Source organism: Orycteropus afer, unplaced genomic scaffold, assembly GCF_000298275.1.
Source record: "Orycteropus afer afer isolate SDZICR_OR568_19922 unplaced genomic scaffold, OryAfe1.0 scaffold00112, whole genome shotgun sequence".
In the NCBI taxonomy this organism is placed as follows: Eukaryota; Metazoa; Chordata; class Mammalia; order Tubulidentata; family Orycteropodidae; genus Orycteropus; species Orycteropus afer.
In genome coordinates this window covers 9187448-9202408 of record NW_006921699.1, presented here as the reverse complement: position 1 = coordinate 9202408, position 14961 = coordinate 9187448, and the positions used below count along the sequence as shown (strand labels likewise).

Here is a 14961-nt window from a genome sequence, read left to right as displayed (position 1 = left end):
TTCAAGTGGCTGGTACACCATTTGATCCTCAGCCTATATGACTGTGAGACCAGAAGAATTAGATGGTGCCCAGCTACCATTGTCAACCACTTGGAAGGGGATCTATGTAGGAGATCCTGGAGAGTGTGGGAGAACAATGTGGAACAAACTCAAAATCATTTAAAAAAAAAAAAAAAGACCAGTTTGCTGGTCTGATAGAGCCTGGTGGAACCCCTGAGACTGTGGCCCCTAGCTGCCCTTCAGGTCTGGAATTGAAGCCACTCCTATGGCTTCCAGCCAAACAAAAGACAGGCATATGAGCTGAACATTTACATTAGGTAGATATACTTCTTAGAGAGCTCAGTCATGGTAGAATAGAATGGCTGTGTATGCACAGAGAGACAGCTCAGGGGGCAGGAGTGCATGGGAGGGAAGGACACAGGGAGAGGTCACTATGAGGAGGAAGTGAGAGGGAAGCTGTTGCATTGTGGGCAATTGCAGTCAGTGTCATGAGACAAAGTGTATGTGAGCTGCTATATGGAAAGTTAATTTGTTCTGTAAACTTTCACCCAAATCACAATTAAAAATTTAAAAAAAAAAAAAAGAAAGAAAGAAACATCCAAGCCATCACAGTATGACAAACTGACAGATGAGTTGTGGTGTTTCAAGAATAGCTAACAATTATTATTATTATTATTATTATTATTATTACAGCTACCATTTTTTTAGTACTTACCATCTGCCAGGATGTGGTACTTCGGATGTGTTAGGAGCTCTGCTAAGCACTTGCATGTTTTCTCATTGAACATTATAAGACTCCTTGAAGGATCACAGTCCATTTTACAGATAAGAAAACCCAGATACATAAAGTAAGTTTCCTGAAGTCACCCAGCAAGTGAGAAAGGAACAGAGGGAGAGTCACACCCTGTTCTGTCACAGTCCGTGCTGTTAATGAAAAAGGCCAGGTTTGTTTGCAGCCTCTACCAACACCGCAGGCCCCCAACCTTCAACCAAGCCCTGTCCTAATCCCAGTATACTCCAGTTCCAGAACTATATACTTCCTCACTCCCAAATTCCCATACTCTCCATTGAGCAGACCCAGCGAGAGGGTTAGGAGAAACAGGCAGATGAAACTAAGTCAGCCCGAGGTGTGAATAAATGCACAGTATGAACAGCCTTAATTGAGATCAGTGGTTCCCAGATTACACCACTGTCACCTAGAACTTGTGACTTCCCAGGCCCCACCCTTTAGAGTGTGTAATTATGGTACAAGCAGTCCCTAGTTTATAAACTTACAGACATTGACTTACATACAACCCATAGAACCAACCACCTTAAATCTTAGTATATTAAAAATTCAAGGTACGTATAATGTTTGGTAGTAACAAATGAACATTACTTTGTGATGCACTTCAAACATTATTACTACTATATTATTATGTTAAAGATGTTTTGATGTATCTGGAAGTGTTCAATTTTTTTATGGGTTGAAAGGTACACTATACTGTAACAACAACAACAAAAATGAACCCACTGCCATCAAATCAATTCCAACTCTAAGTAGTCTTATAGGACAGAGTAGAACTGCCTCATAGGGTTTCCAAGGCTGTAAATCTTTATGAAAGCAGATTGCCTCATCTTTCTCCCATGGGGCGGCTGGTGGGTTCAAACCACCAACCTTTTGGTTAACAGCTGAATGCTTTAACTACTGCACCATCAGAACTCCTTACTATGCACTATATACTAAGCATACATCGGACTGAGGTTAGAAACAAACCATTCCTAAGTGTTCCAACTTTTTACAAATTTGACTTAAAGACAAACAGGAACGGAATTCATTTGTAATCCAGACACTGCCTCTAGTTGCAGGGTAGGATCCAGACATCAGCATTTAACAAGTCACTGTGGGGTTCTGATTCAGGCAGTCTTCAGACCACTCAGCGAGAAACACTAATCTGGTGCAACCTCATCATTACATAAGTGGGAGACTGAGGCCATTCACTCTGAACTCTGTGCTTTTCTTGGAAAAGAAGAAGTTTAAGGAGCTTGTTAATCTAAGTGAGCATCTTATTGGTAGGCTCTCAGGCCCTATGCAGGGAGATTTTTTTAATCACAAGTCACTAGGTAGCCACATCCAGTGAAGAAGGAGTGAGTTCTGGGGTCAGGTCCTATGAGCAGGTCCCAATTTTTCAGCCATCTTCCACTTCAGCATAAAGATTCTCTCAAAAGCCTGGATTATTTTGCACAGCCACTTCTGGGTCGGGCTGGTGAGGGGGAAGGGTAGAGACACGTGTGCACAGGACAGTGGGCAGTGAGCTGGGCCTGTCTGGGCATGGCTGAGAGTACACCTGCTGGTAACTCATTATCTCCCAGTCACTTCTGTTAGAACCTGCAAATGACCAAGGGAGAGGAAGTGAAGGTGTTCAGACAAGTTTTATGCTTTCAAAGTACAAAAATCAAAGTATCCCAAGATGCAGCTTGAGGAAGTGGAAGGAAAATCGCCTAACAATGCACTTTCTTTAAGAATGTCTTTACAAAAAGTTTTCCATTCAGACTGTTAGGAATTTGTTCTGGTTGGGAATATACCTTTGATTGTATCATGGAAGTCAGTGGACAAACAGGATTTGCATTTTATAGGTTTCATTTATAATCAATTTCACTGCCATGTATATATTCCGTAAACCAAGGATTTTAGGCTTAGAGCTTATATGGAAACTTTAGGGTCCTGGCACTCTTACAGTGTTAAAAAAAAAAAAAAGAGAGACACAAAAAGTCCTTGGCTCATAGATGAAATGCAGCTGGTAAGAATACATAGAAAAAAGGTGACTTTCTCTCCACTCGGTCACACAGAAGGATGAAGACACAGAGAAGAGTGGGAGAAGGGGCTGGGGCAATGAGAGAACCCCTTAGAACAGGGAAGTGAAGGCCATTCCAACACAGCCTATGAGCATCTGTCCTCTTTGGTTTAAATTGGCCTCCCTGCTTAACTCTGGTTGAAGATTACATGTATGTTCTGTCCTCAAAAGACAAACCCAGCCACATTCTATGGACTGCTGAGGAGGCAGCTTCATAGCCTAACTGGGTTGAGATTTTTCTAATCAAAAATAATACCTCTCCTAAAGTTGTTCTGTCTCCCCAGGAGTCATTTTTAACGGAAGAAGCTTCAGCAGTGTTAGGCAAAATTAGAAGCTTCTATTTTCCATGACAGTTATGGAAATTTCCCACACTCTATAAAAGGAGGGATGCATGTGCCCACCAGGATCAGGAGGCCCTGATTCTGCCCCACCCAGTTTGTCTGGGCCGTAGAAAAGCCAGCTTCTCCTTCAAGCATTCTGGAACTGGGCACTGAATTGGAGGGAAGGGCTCTTTAAGACTTTGTTCCCACATACCCCACCCCACCCTAGGACTGCCAGACTTAGGGAATGGCAATGGGGACAGAGAATGGAAGACTGAGATCTTTAGGAGGCCCAATAGATGATATGTGGTGACTGATTCAATGTGGGGTATCCAAGTAAACGTGGAGACGTGATATTCTTGGGGTTTTGACACTGGGAAGGTTCTAGAAGGATTTGGTTGAGGGAGTCAAGGAGATGCAATGTCGAGAAGGAGGGACCCATCTCAGGATGAAGGAACAGAGACTTTTCTTGAAGGGATAAAATGGGCTTTTTAGTTTAACATGGCTTTATTGTATTTTATAAGCAGAGGACAAGAGCTTGAGACTTCCCTGCCCAGGGAAGAGAAAGAGAGACAGCAGAATGGGCCATACAGTTCTAAGACATGTAGGTGGAAGCAATGACCCAGAGGGGCCTCACACTGAAGTGCTGTACTCCAAGAGGGATCTGGGTACAGAGGAGGCCCCACTGGGGACAGCCACAGTGGCGTTGTTGCATGCCCTTGTAAAACTCACCATAACCCCATAACCGAGGGGCTGTTAAGAGAAGCCAGGGAAAGGCCACCTTGGTAGACTGCCATTTTTGTGTATATGCAGAGCATGCTGAATGTGTTGGCAGCTGGGGAATGTGGAGCCAACCTACTGGGCTTTACAGAGAGCTGATTTTCCCAGGGCCCTGGGGTAGAGTTGAAACATGAGCATCTGTGACACAAAAGCACCACAAGGCTGAATTTTATCATCATATTGTATTTATTATATTTTGAAAATTGTGATCTCTACCTTTGCTCTTAAAAGGTCAAGCCCAGCATACTGGTGTTTAGGGGAATGAGAGAGCTTACTATCCCCATTTTCATATGGAGAAAATAGCCCAAGGAAGTTTGGAGACTTAGAGGAGTAGGTGGAGGTCAGTGGCGGGGTCCACATCAGCTTCAGCAAGGCTGGACATCTGGCAATGACCTTCATGTATACAAAGGAGGAAAAAAAAAGTGTGGGTCTAATATTAGTTCTTGCACAACTCTCCAACAAGTGATAAAAATACACATCTTTTCCCAGACTACTTTAGAAGAATAATTAAGCCTGTAAGAGCAGACACTCCACTATCATGCAGTGTTTGTTTACACTCTCTCCTCCTGTCTATTCGTGGCATCAATTTTAAAAGCCTGATGCCTCTGAGCCTCTGGCTAAGACCCGCATAATTCCGAGGAAGAAGTATTCATGATGCATAGAATATGTGATTAACTCTCTTTTGGGTGATGTCTACACAGCACATTTTCAGGCATCCCAACTCCATTTTCTTCTCAGGCCTGCCTATAGCTATCTTAAAGCTATAAGAATGAAATCTTTACCTTCTGATTTGTTGAAATTCAATTCTAGGACCAACATGAGGCTTAAACTATGTCATTCCTCAGAGTGACAGAGTGATAGCTGGACAGCCCAGGCACAGCTCTAGATATAATATTGGAAGGGACAGTTCTTAGGCAGGTGTGAGGCAAGCTGGGTCAGACCAAGTCTCCAAATCACCTAATTCCTTGGTTTCCCAGGAGTCAATCATTCACTGACAAGAATGTTTTTGAGTCCCCACTGTTCTGAGCACTGAGGACAGAGCAATGAGCAAGTTAGCAGGTCCTGCCCTCAAGGAACTCACTATCCAGAGGGGCACAGAGGAAGGAAAAAAAGATAGGTACAAAAGTAAACAAATAGATAATATCATTATAGTTTAAGTGTTGAGGGCTAGAAAAGAAATGAAAATGCTGTTACAGAAAAATTAGAGGAATGCCTCCTTCAGACAGGGTGGTCATAAAAGATCCCTCTGAGCATGTGACAATTAAACCTAAAGTCTGAAGAATGAGGAGCCACCAACAGAAGGAGGGGGAGGTCATTTCAGACAGAAGGAACAGCAGATACAATGGTCCAAAAGCAGGAGAGATCTTGGCTGGGGTGGCTGGGGCACATAGCAGTGAGTGAGAGGGACTACATGAGCTGGGAGGGGCCCATTACACAGGGACCAGAAGGCTTCAGTTAGGTGACGGGCTTTGACTGTTAGCCATATGGAAAGCCGCTAAGAAGTAGTGTGATCTGATTTGTATTTTTAAATTGTTAGTCTAATTGATTGTAGGATGTGATACTCTTTCAGCCTGATGCTGGAATTTATTACAGCCTTTTTTTAAAAAACATTTAGTATTAGTTTTATATTTGTTTTAATAATAAAAGTAAGTAACTTTTATTGCTTATGTGTTACACGCCAAGTGGTATTTTATGCACTTCACAAGCGTTCTGTTAACTCACTTAATCCTCATCACAACCCTATGAAATAGGGATTTTTTTTTTTTCCATTTTACACGTAGGGGAAAAGGCACAGAGAGGCTGTTATTTAGCCAAAAGCTTATAATCAAACCTAAGTTTGCCTGACTTCAGAACCTGCACTCTGAGTATATCACTAGAGCCCTACCTCAATACTAGGACCAGGGAACAAGAAATCAAAATGTACATCAGGGATTCATTTATTCAACAAACATTGAACATATTGAGCACCTTCAGTGTACCAGTGTCTACTAGGTTTAGAGTTTCAAGGATGAAGAAGACACAGCTTCTTCCTTCACGGAGCTCCCAGACTACTGGGAATATATTCTGACCCTCAGTATAAGTAAATCCAGATTGGCAGGCTTTGCACATTCCAGTCCTTTGACATTGATTCTGCGGTCAGACAGACTCTTCCACTTGTGAATTGTCTAAATAAGTGTCTTCATTTAAAACTCAAGATAGAACCAAGAGGTGATTCAGAGCACAGAACTTGTAGAGCATATACCATGGCAGGGGTGAGATTCAGACTTCCTCGGGCATTTGACAATCTCCCTGGACCTTGCACAAGCCTGGCCCAATTGTTTTTCCAAGTCTGGGTCTAGACATTAGAGTATCACAGCCCTCTGACAGGATCTTCCTCTGTTCCAAACACCTTCCTCCACCATCCCAGCTTGGATGGCAGGAGGGCCCTTGTTTCTGCTTTGAACTCTAGCACAGCACCAGCCATTGTCTTCTGAACTTAAGAAACAGCCTTTCAAGATCTAATCCTCCTGCTTAATTTTAGCCTGCTATTCCTCGGAAGGAAGGTTGGGCAATCCTACTTCTGTAGTGATACTGCCTCGGAAACCCAAGGAGGGGTCGCTATGAGTCAGGCTGACTCAACGGCACATAACAACAACAACAACATGTGCAGACTTCAGTTTGGTAGGTAACTGAACTTAACTGTTCAGTAGTGGGGGTGGGAGTCACGGCCTTGGGGGAAGGGATTCATGACATTCTGAAAAAGCAGCAATCCTCATAACAATCGGCTGAAACCCTCCCTTTGTTGATCAGTTTGTTCTCTGAGGCCCATACACAACTGCCTCTTCAGGCAACGTGTTATTAAAGTCCCATTATCCAGGCGAGACAGACCTGGTAGAGAACTGATTACCTCTTCCCTGCTTTCTGCATGACAAGTCAGCCCCAACCTTCCCCCATACATACGCCCCCAGCCAGTAAGAGGAGGGTGAATCATGGTCTGTTCAAAATCACTCACAGACACTTTTTCTCTTTTACTTCATTAGGAGCAATTCTTGTGCGGGGGTGGCCTATTGACTAAATAAACTTCAGTCCCTTCCACTGCAAGCCAAGAGGCAAATATAAAAAGACAGCTTGGGCTGGTGAAATCAGAGAGAGAATTTGCATGAAATCAAGGGCTTGTGATCATCTCTGCAGATAGAAAAGAAAATGAGACTTGTTCAGGAAAGTCAATAAGCAGCTGAATTATGAACCCATTCAGCCTTGCGTGCAGGGCACCTGGGGGGGGGGGTCATGGAGCTGTATGTGCTCTGAGTAAGGCAGAGGCAAATGGAGCAGCCTTGCTTACAGCCTCATAGCTGTCTTCTCACTTTTCTGGGCTTGCTTTTAGATTAGGACTTCCACCAGCACAGAAACACATTTGTTCTGGCACCAGTCTGTTCTCAGCATCTAGTACAGTGCCTGGCACACAGCAATTGTTTGATAAATATTTGGCAAATAAACAAACAAAAATAGTAGCTACCAGTTATTGATCTCTTACTTTATGTGGGTTGCTCACTTAATAACAGCTCAACAAAGAAGGAACAATTATCCCCATTTCATATATGAGTAAATGAAACTCAAACAGGTTTTGTAACATGAACAAGCTTACACAGCCAAGACATGGTGGAGCTGGGATTTGAAGCCAGGTGTGCACCTTTGTTCTTCCTACTCCTCTTTTCTAGCTCCTTGTGATAGATGGACATACTTAAAAGAATCTGTGGCAAACTTTCCATCTGCCCAGTGGTGGTGATGGTGAGATGTGGAGCCAATTACTGCCATTCCTATCAGAAAAGACCCTCCATTTTAAGCTCATGACCAGCTAGTTGACAGTGGGGGTTTTTTGTGAGACAAATGATTTCAATATTAGCTAAGCCAATTCCAAGATAATTCCTTCCTGAAAGACAACCCCAGACTTCCCTAGTGAGTGTCCTGCTGTCCCATGCTTTGGGTCCCATAACTCCTTGGTATTATGAGTGATGATTAATATATGATTCAGAGGGTGTCATGACCTCATGAAGGACATTGGAGGCAGCTCCCATGCCAAAACCTTCAGGTTTTGGAATGTGCTATTAGTTCCTTTCCAAGGCTAGCATTGTCTTTGAAAATATACTATTTTAAGCTTCCAAAATCAAGGTAACACATTTCTTTTCCCACTCAGGACTGTGAGGCCAAGTTCAGTTTACTTCCTGCCACATATTAAACCAGAAGATGACACCAAACGATGCCTTCTAAAGTTAATTGTGGAGCGCTATCACCATAAAAAGCATAAAGTTTTCATTGAAGTATTTTTTCCTATTATGATGCTTGCATTTTCATATTGATTTATAAGAGCTCTTTATGTAAGAAAGACATCAACCCATACTCTGTCATTTGTGTTGCAAACACTTTTTTCCTTCCTTGGTCTTTTGTCTTATATTTCTTTTTAGTGTGTGTGTGTGTGTGTGTGTGTGTGTGTGTTTAATGTATATATGGGTTTAAAAGTTTTATGTAGTCAAATATCTTAATCTTTTCCTTGGGAATTTCCCTAGTCAAGATTATATAAATACTTAGCAATATTTTATTCAATTTTTTTGATTATGTAATTTTTTAAAGTCTTCAATTCCATTCAGATCTTACTTAGTTAATATGATTTGAGCGATGGATAACATATTGTATCACTTACAATTTGGGCTAAATAATTGGGTATAACTGAGCCCATGGGAGCTCTGGTAGCATAGTGTCTAAGGCACTTGACTGCTAACCAGAAGGCTGGCAGTTCAAACCCACCAGCCACTCCTCGGAAGGAAGGTTGGGCAATCCTACTTCCATAGTGATACTGCCTCGGAAACCCAAGGAGGGGTCGCTATGAGTCGGGCCAACTCGACGGCAAATAACAACAACACAACAACAACTGAGCCCATAAGGCCCCCTCTAATATAAAAAAACAAAGTTAGTCTGTTTGGTTAGTCCATTAAATAAATGTTCATGTCAAGAGGAGTAGGTACACATGAAAGACCCAAGATTCTCAAATAGTGAATGTAGGCCAAATGACCCACTTTTTCTTTCAGGGAGGACTTTGTAAACTCAACTCTTTTTTTCCCAGTTTAAAAAAAAAAAAAAAAAAAGATGCAAAGACTACAGACAGAAATGCATAGTTTGGCTAAGACCCTTCTGCCCAGTTTGGTGTAGTAGGTTATTGCTCTGTAGGGGGAAACTTTCACTATGGCAGTCCTGGCAAGTCTGGGCCTTTTGTAATTAGATTTTCCTGGAGATCATGGCCAAGTTCAAGACTGGAGGTTAATCCTTAAGCTACAGAATAGAAATGAAATAGGTGTACAGTAGTAAAGATTGACTTCCACATAACAAATCGAACAGATCAGCATTCAAAGCCAGGTTCATTGTCCTCAGCTGGGGAGCTCAGGACTAGAGACATTGTTTGTCAGTCGAGTGGAGGAGGAGCTGAGACAGAGATTTAGGACTTGATAAATATTTTTATACTGAAACACACACTCCTTGATTTGGCCAAGTCTGTGTCATTCAAATTATTGACATAGAATATTTAAGTTAAGGCACCAAGGGTAAATCAGGACTCAGTGACAAAAATTCATAGCAAGAAACAATGAAAATATGCATGTGTGTGTGTGTGTGTGTATAGCATCTGAGCCCATTTTCCCTGATCAAAATTCAAAGAGATTTCCCTGAATATGTTCTATTAATTGTTATGCTCCATTAGGAGTCAGCAAAAGGTTTATGACGTTTTCTAAAGTAAGACAGGAAAGATGAATATCTGTAAAAATATCTCTCAGTCACTAGTAGTTTCCGTTTGTTCTGGCCCAGCCCCTTGCTCAGCTAGAGCACCCTCCAGTTTTCACCTGATCCTGCCAGAGCGATCACATCCTGCCTTCTCCTTCCAGTGTGGGATCTGGGGCTCATCCAGTGGTTTTGGATTTTCTCTGCCACTGTTCCCTCCCACGAGGGTGATAACTGAAAGAGGGTGTCATAATTGAAGACAATACCTGCAGGGAGTCATGCCCACACATGGAATGGTGTCCTTTTCACACAAAACAGACCCTTTGTCTTCAACAAGGAAGCAATTTCCCTTTCTCGGGATCGTATCAGGAGCCAGCTCTAAAATAAAGGCTCCAAATACTCAACTAAATTCCTTTTCACAACATTGAAATGGATTACACATACCAAATTCACAGTTTAACAAGAAAACAAAAACAGATAATGACAACAAAAACCCATTTCAAATATCACTTTTTCAGACTCTGGGATGCATAAGGAATGAGCCAAATAGCTGGCTAGGCACACACATACACGCACATCTACACACACATCCACAAACACATTCACACACATCCATACACACATGCTCGCACCCAGGAGAGCTGAAAATTCATGCAAGTCAGAGTTGGATTTTTAGCCAAAGTGACGAGTACTAGTATTTTTTTATATCTTGTCAAATAAATACCAACCCTTAAGAAATGCAGTGATTTTTTTTTTTTCCTCAGAACTAGCTAATCCTGGCCATTTGTGGGTGGATGATGAAAACCCGAAATGTTAAGGAGAAGAAGAAAAAAAAAAAAAAAAACTGCTTTCTCATAATGGTACCAAAAGTCTGGATGCAAACTAAACGAATTGCACTTCGCCATCCAAATGTTGTCAGATGTACCTGCATGCTTTTAAATTACCCAGCTTTCTGATTGGATTCTATGTATAAACATGGATATGTTTATATTCCTCATAGCCATTACCTGGGCATAGCTACAAAATACAGATTATGAAATAGGCCCAGGCCTTATTCTTAAAACTGGTGTATGTTGGTAACTTCATAGTCTTAAAATCAAGAACAGTGTCCTAAAAGCCAGATCTTACTTGAGCTGACCCTCAATGCACATGCAATGCCTGCACTAAATGAGCTGCAGAGTGAGGTTTGGGCAGTTACCTGGTAAAAGTATACGGTGTGAGCATACCAACTTCAACACTCTCACCCTGACAGTTCAGCCCAATCTAGAAGACTATGCTTGGCGTCACTACCCAGAGCCGGGAAGGTTAAAGTCATGTAGTTCAGAGTGCATGGTTTGTGCTGTGTCAATGAACCTTGAAAACCTTATGCCGTGCGAAGCAAGTCAGACACAAAAGATCAAGTATAATGTGATCCCACTTACATGAAATAACCAGAAAAGGCAAATGCATAGAGACAAATGTTCATTACTGGTTATCAGGGGCTGGGGTAAGGAGGCAAGAGGGAGTTATTATTTAAGGGTACTGAATTATGTTGAAGTTGATGAAAAATATTTGCAAATAAATACTGGTGATAGTTGAGAATATGGTGAATATAATTAACATCACTGACTTGTACACTTAACAATGGTTTAAATGGCAAATATTATGTTGCATATATTTTACCATAACAAATTTAAATATATATGCATATACATATATATATATATATATATATATGTGTATATATATGCATGCTTTTGAAATCCTCAGACACTGGATTCGCACTCTACTTTCCATCTATGTGCCACAAGGAAAGGCACTTAAATTTCTGCACTTCAGTTTTTCCATCTGTAAATGGAGGATGGTAATGAGGCCTAAATGAGCTACTCTGTGTCAAGTGCCCAGTAAGTGCCAGGCACAGTTGCTGCTAGCTCGTTCAGTGGGCACCAGTTTTATTGCCACCTACTTCCCCAAGTAACTGCCAAAGCTCCCCTCCACATGGGGATGTGTATCTGAGAGGAGACTCTCAAGAGACTATTGAAGGAAGAGCATACTTTCTAAGACTAATCACATACAAAAACAAACATTTTCTCTGGTATTTAATTTTAAATGTTTAATTAATTAAAGCAAGATAAAAATGGTTCCACAGCCAGGAGTCCCAATAAATGGATTGAATGAAAAGCAAAGAGCTTGCAATGTAAAGTCTTCCTTCAAAGTATTCTTAATAAATTTGAATATGTCATTATTTTACAATATAGGCACCAACAACCCCCCAGCCCCAGCCCCACTCCAGACTAACCACCAAACCCTGGGTAATGGCATCTTTCATTTTATTATTTACTTTTAAAATTTTTTATTGTGGTTTGGGTCTAAATTTACAAAGCAGATTCATTTTACTCTCAACAATTTATGCTCATTTGCCTTCATGGCCCTGATTACCATCCCCAACCATAAAAAACTCTCCTATCATCTCCTCCCTGTGACTACCCCTTCCCTGTACCATTCTTATTGTCCATCTTTCCCTCTGTGAATACTGCTTTCCTCACGTCTCATCGTTGATTTATCTAAGGGGTGCATCTCCCTAGGGTTATGTGGGTACCTCTCCCTGGGGTAGGTGTAGGTCTTTCTGCTGTTGGGCTGAGAGCTCATCCATGGAAGTGAGTCCATTTCCAGGCTCAAAACATAACCTGGGGCCATAGTCTCAGGGGTTCCACCAGTCTCTATCCAACCAGTAATTCTGGTCATTTTTGTGTTTTTGAATTTTGTGCCACATTTTTCCTCCCACTCTATCTAGGATCTCTAATTTTGATCCCTTTCTGACTAGTTGGCATTGGTAGACAGACACTATCTAGTTCTTCTGGTCTAAGGGTCATTGTTCTGGTTACCTAGTGCTGCTCTGACAAGAATATACCACAAGTGGGATGGCTTAAACAAACAGTTTATTCTTACAATTAGGAGGCTTTAAGTTCAAGTTCAAAGTCCCAGGCTCTAGGGGCTGGGTGACAGCCCTTCAACCTTGGGGTCCAGCTCTGCCTCCTGCTCCCGGCCCACTGGAGCCAGAGGCATTTCTTCACTCAGACAGCTGCAGGCTGCTGAGGCTGAGAAGTCCAAGGTTGACAAGTAAAAAGGCACAGTCCCAGTGTCACCAAACCACATGGCAGGCCATTAATTTAAGTCCATTGTAAACCCCAGGGTTGGCAGAGCATAGCAGGCTGCTGAACAACGACACAGCTACATGCAGGGTCCAAGCATGCCAAAGGCTAGAGACCATTCTCAAAGCTTCTCCTTATATACAGGAAGCAGATCACATACCCAAAGGCAGCTACTCAACTGCTTGTGGTAGATCCCACCATGGAGTTGATTGCCAGTCTCATCATGGGGAATACTATGTATTCCCGCCACTGCCCCACCACTCAACCAGGCCCAGCCAAGTTGCCATACAAACATAACCACCACAGTTATGAAGGGTGAGGTCCTTATAATCCATCAGATCTTCGGACTGTTTCCACATGACTTTGATTTTCCTCACTCTTCTTTGATTCGGATGAGGGGAGACCAATAGTTGCACCTTAGATGGCCACTCAAAAGCTTTTAAAACCCTAGTCGCTCACTACTCACCAAAGTAGGATATAGAACAAGACTTTTAGGTACTACATTGTACCAGTTGAGCCTGATGTCCCCCAAGACTATGGTCCCAAGCCTACAGGACTGGTAATTCCTTCAAGGTGTTTGGTTGTCTCTGAGAAGCTGTTCCAACCTTGTCCTGTGTTACTTCTGTAATGTATATGGATAATTTTGTAGCACAAGTACATATGTAAGACTACCTTCAGCCAAATCTATCCTTGGTCTTGGGTATATTCCTTTTTGCCTATCCAGTCCTGATCTTCTCACTTGTCTGTGCATTTACCCATAGATAGCCTAGTGTTTCCTGCCACTGGTAATGCAGTATTATGCATGTAATAGTATTTGTCTCTGTTGTCTATATCTCCTACACATGTTTCTGTGTCCTCCTTTTCCCTATTGTCATTGTGCTGGCCACACACTTTTGTTACATTGCCTCTCCCTTCACCCAAATCAATATGGAACTCTTAACTAGTTAGAAACTTTCCCTCCCCTTCCCTCCCACACCCAGTAACCAACAAAGTGAATAGTGTTAGCTTAATACAAGTTTCATAAAAGCACTGTCTGTTTTCTTGTAGGGTTGAAGAAAGTTTTAAAACCTTATTTTGGTCCATATTTGGCTTGTCTGAAGTGATCTCGGTGGTGCTGAAATACGACCACAAATTCATCGAGAACATAGGCTATATTCTCTATGGTGTTTATAATGTCACCATGGTGGTAGTGCTGCTCAATATGCTAATAGCAATGATCAACAACTCGTATCAGGAAATAGAGGTAAGACCAGTTAATTGAAAATGCTTTCTCCTCTGTGGTTTCATTTACATTGCTGTTTTCAGCACTGAGGGTAATGACATTCAAAGCCAATGTGTTATTAAATGTGAACCCAAAACACCAGGCATTCTTCCTAGACTGATTCAAAAAGTGTCTTCAGTCAGTCTGCCAAGTGGCAGAGCAGGCACCATTACATAAAATGTCCCAATAACATAGATATATGTTTTAGTTACCTAGTGCTGCTGTGACAAAAAATTCAGTAAGTGTGTGGCTTTAAAGAACAGAAATTTATGTTCTCACAGTTCTGAATGCGAAAAGTCCAAAGCAGGGTCTCAGCCATGTTGATTCCTTCTATGGACCATTCTCTTAGTTCCTGGTGACTGCCACAATCTTAGTGTTCCTTTGCTATATCTAGATGTATGTGAATTACATGGACTCTCTCCTGTGTATATGTGTGCATGTGTGCATGTGCCTGTATCTATTCTGTGCTTTTTTATAAGACACCACTCAGAAGTGATTAGGTTTAGGAACACCCTACTCAGGTATCGTCTCATTAACATAACAAAAGAAAGGCCCTACTTCCAAACAGGGTCATTTTAGTTCTACAGTGATTAGGATACATTCTTTTGGGGGGACACAATTAAATTTCAATCAATTTACATACACACACACACACACACACATATAGATAGTGCCATCAACAGACACCAACTGACACCAACTATAAAAACGGCAAGGAGGCCACATGTTCTGACCTCCTCTAATCTCACAAGAGGAAGACAGCAGTAACCCAAGGCCTATTACTGCAAGGCCAAACATGCTGCCTCCCTCCAGCCCTTTCTCCAACCGTTCCTCCCAAAGCACCCACCCCCTCTCTCCTGGGTTCGATAATTCACTGCAGTGGCCACACA

The 14961-nt window shown here is 41.9% G+C and overlaps 1 protein-coding gene across 1 annotated transcript in view; it reads left to right on the top strand.

Annotated features, from left to right (window-relative positions):
* Positions 1-14961, top strand: part of TRPC7 (transient receptor potential cation channel subfamily C member 7) — a 266316-nt gene that overhangs the window by 213978 nt on the left and 37377 nt on the right. The window contains exon 8 of the mRNA XM_042781375.1: positions 13858-14053. Within this exon, the coding sequence (XP_042637309.1) occupies positions 13858-14053 (196 nt within the window). The remainder of the gene's footprint in view (positions 1-13857; positions 14054-14961) is intronic.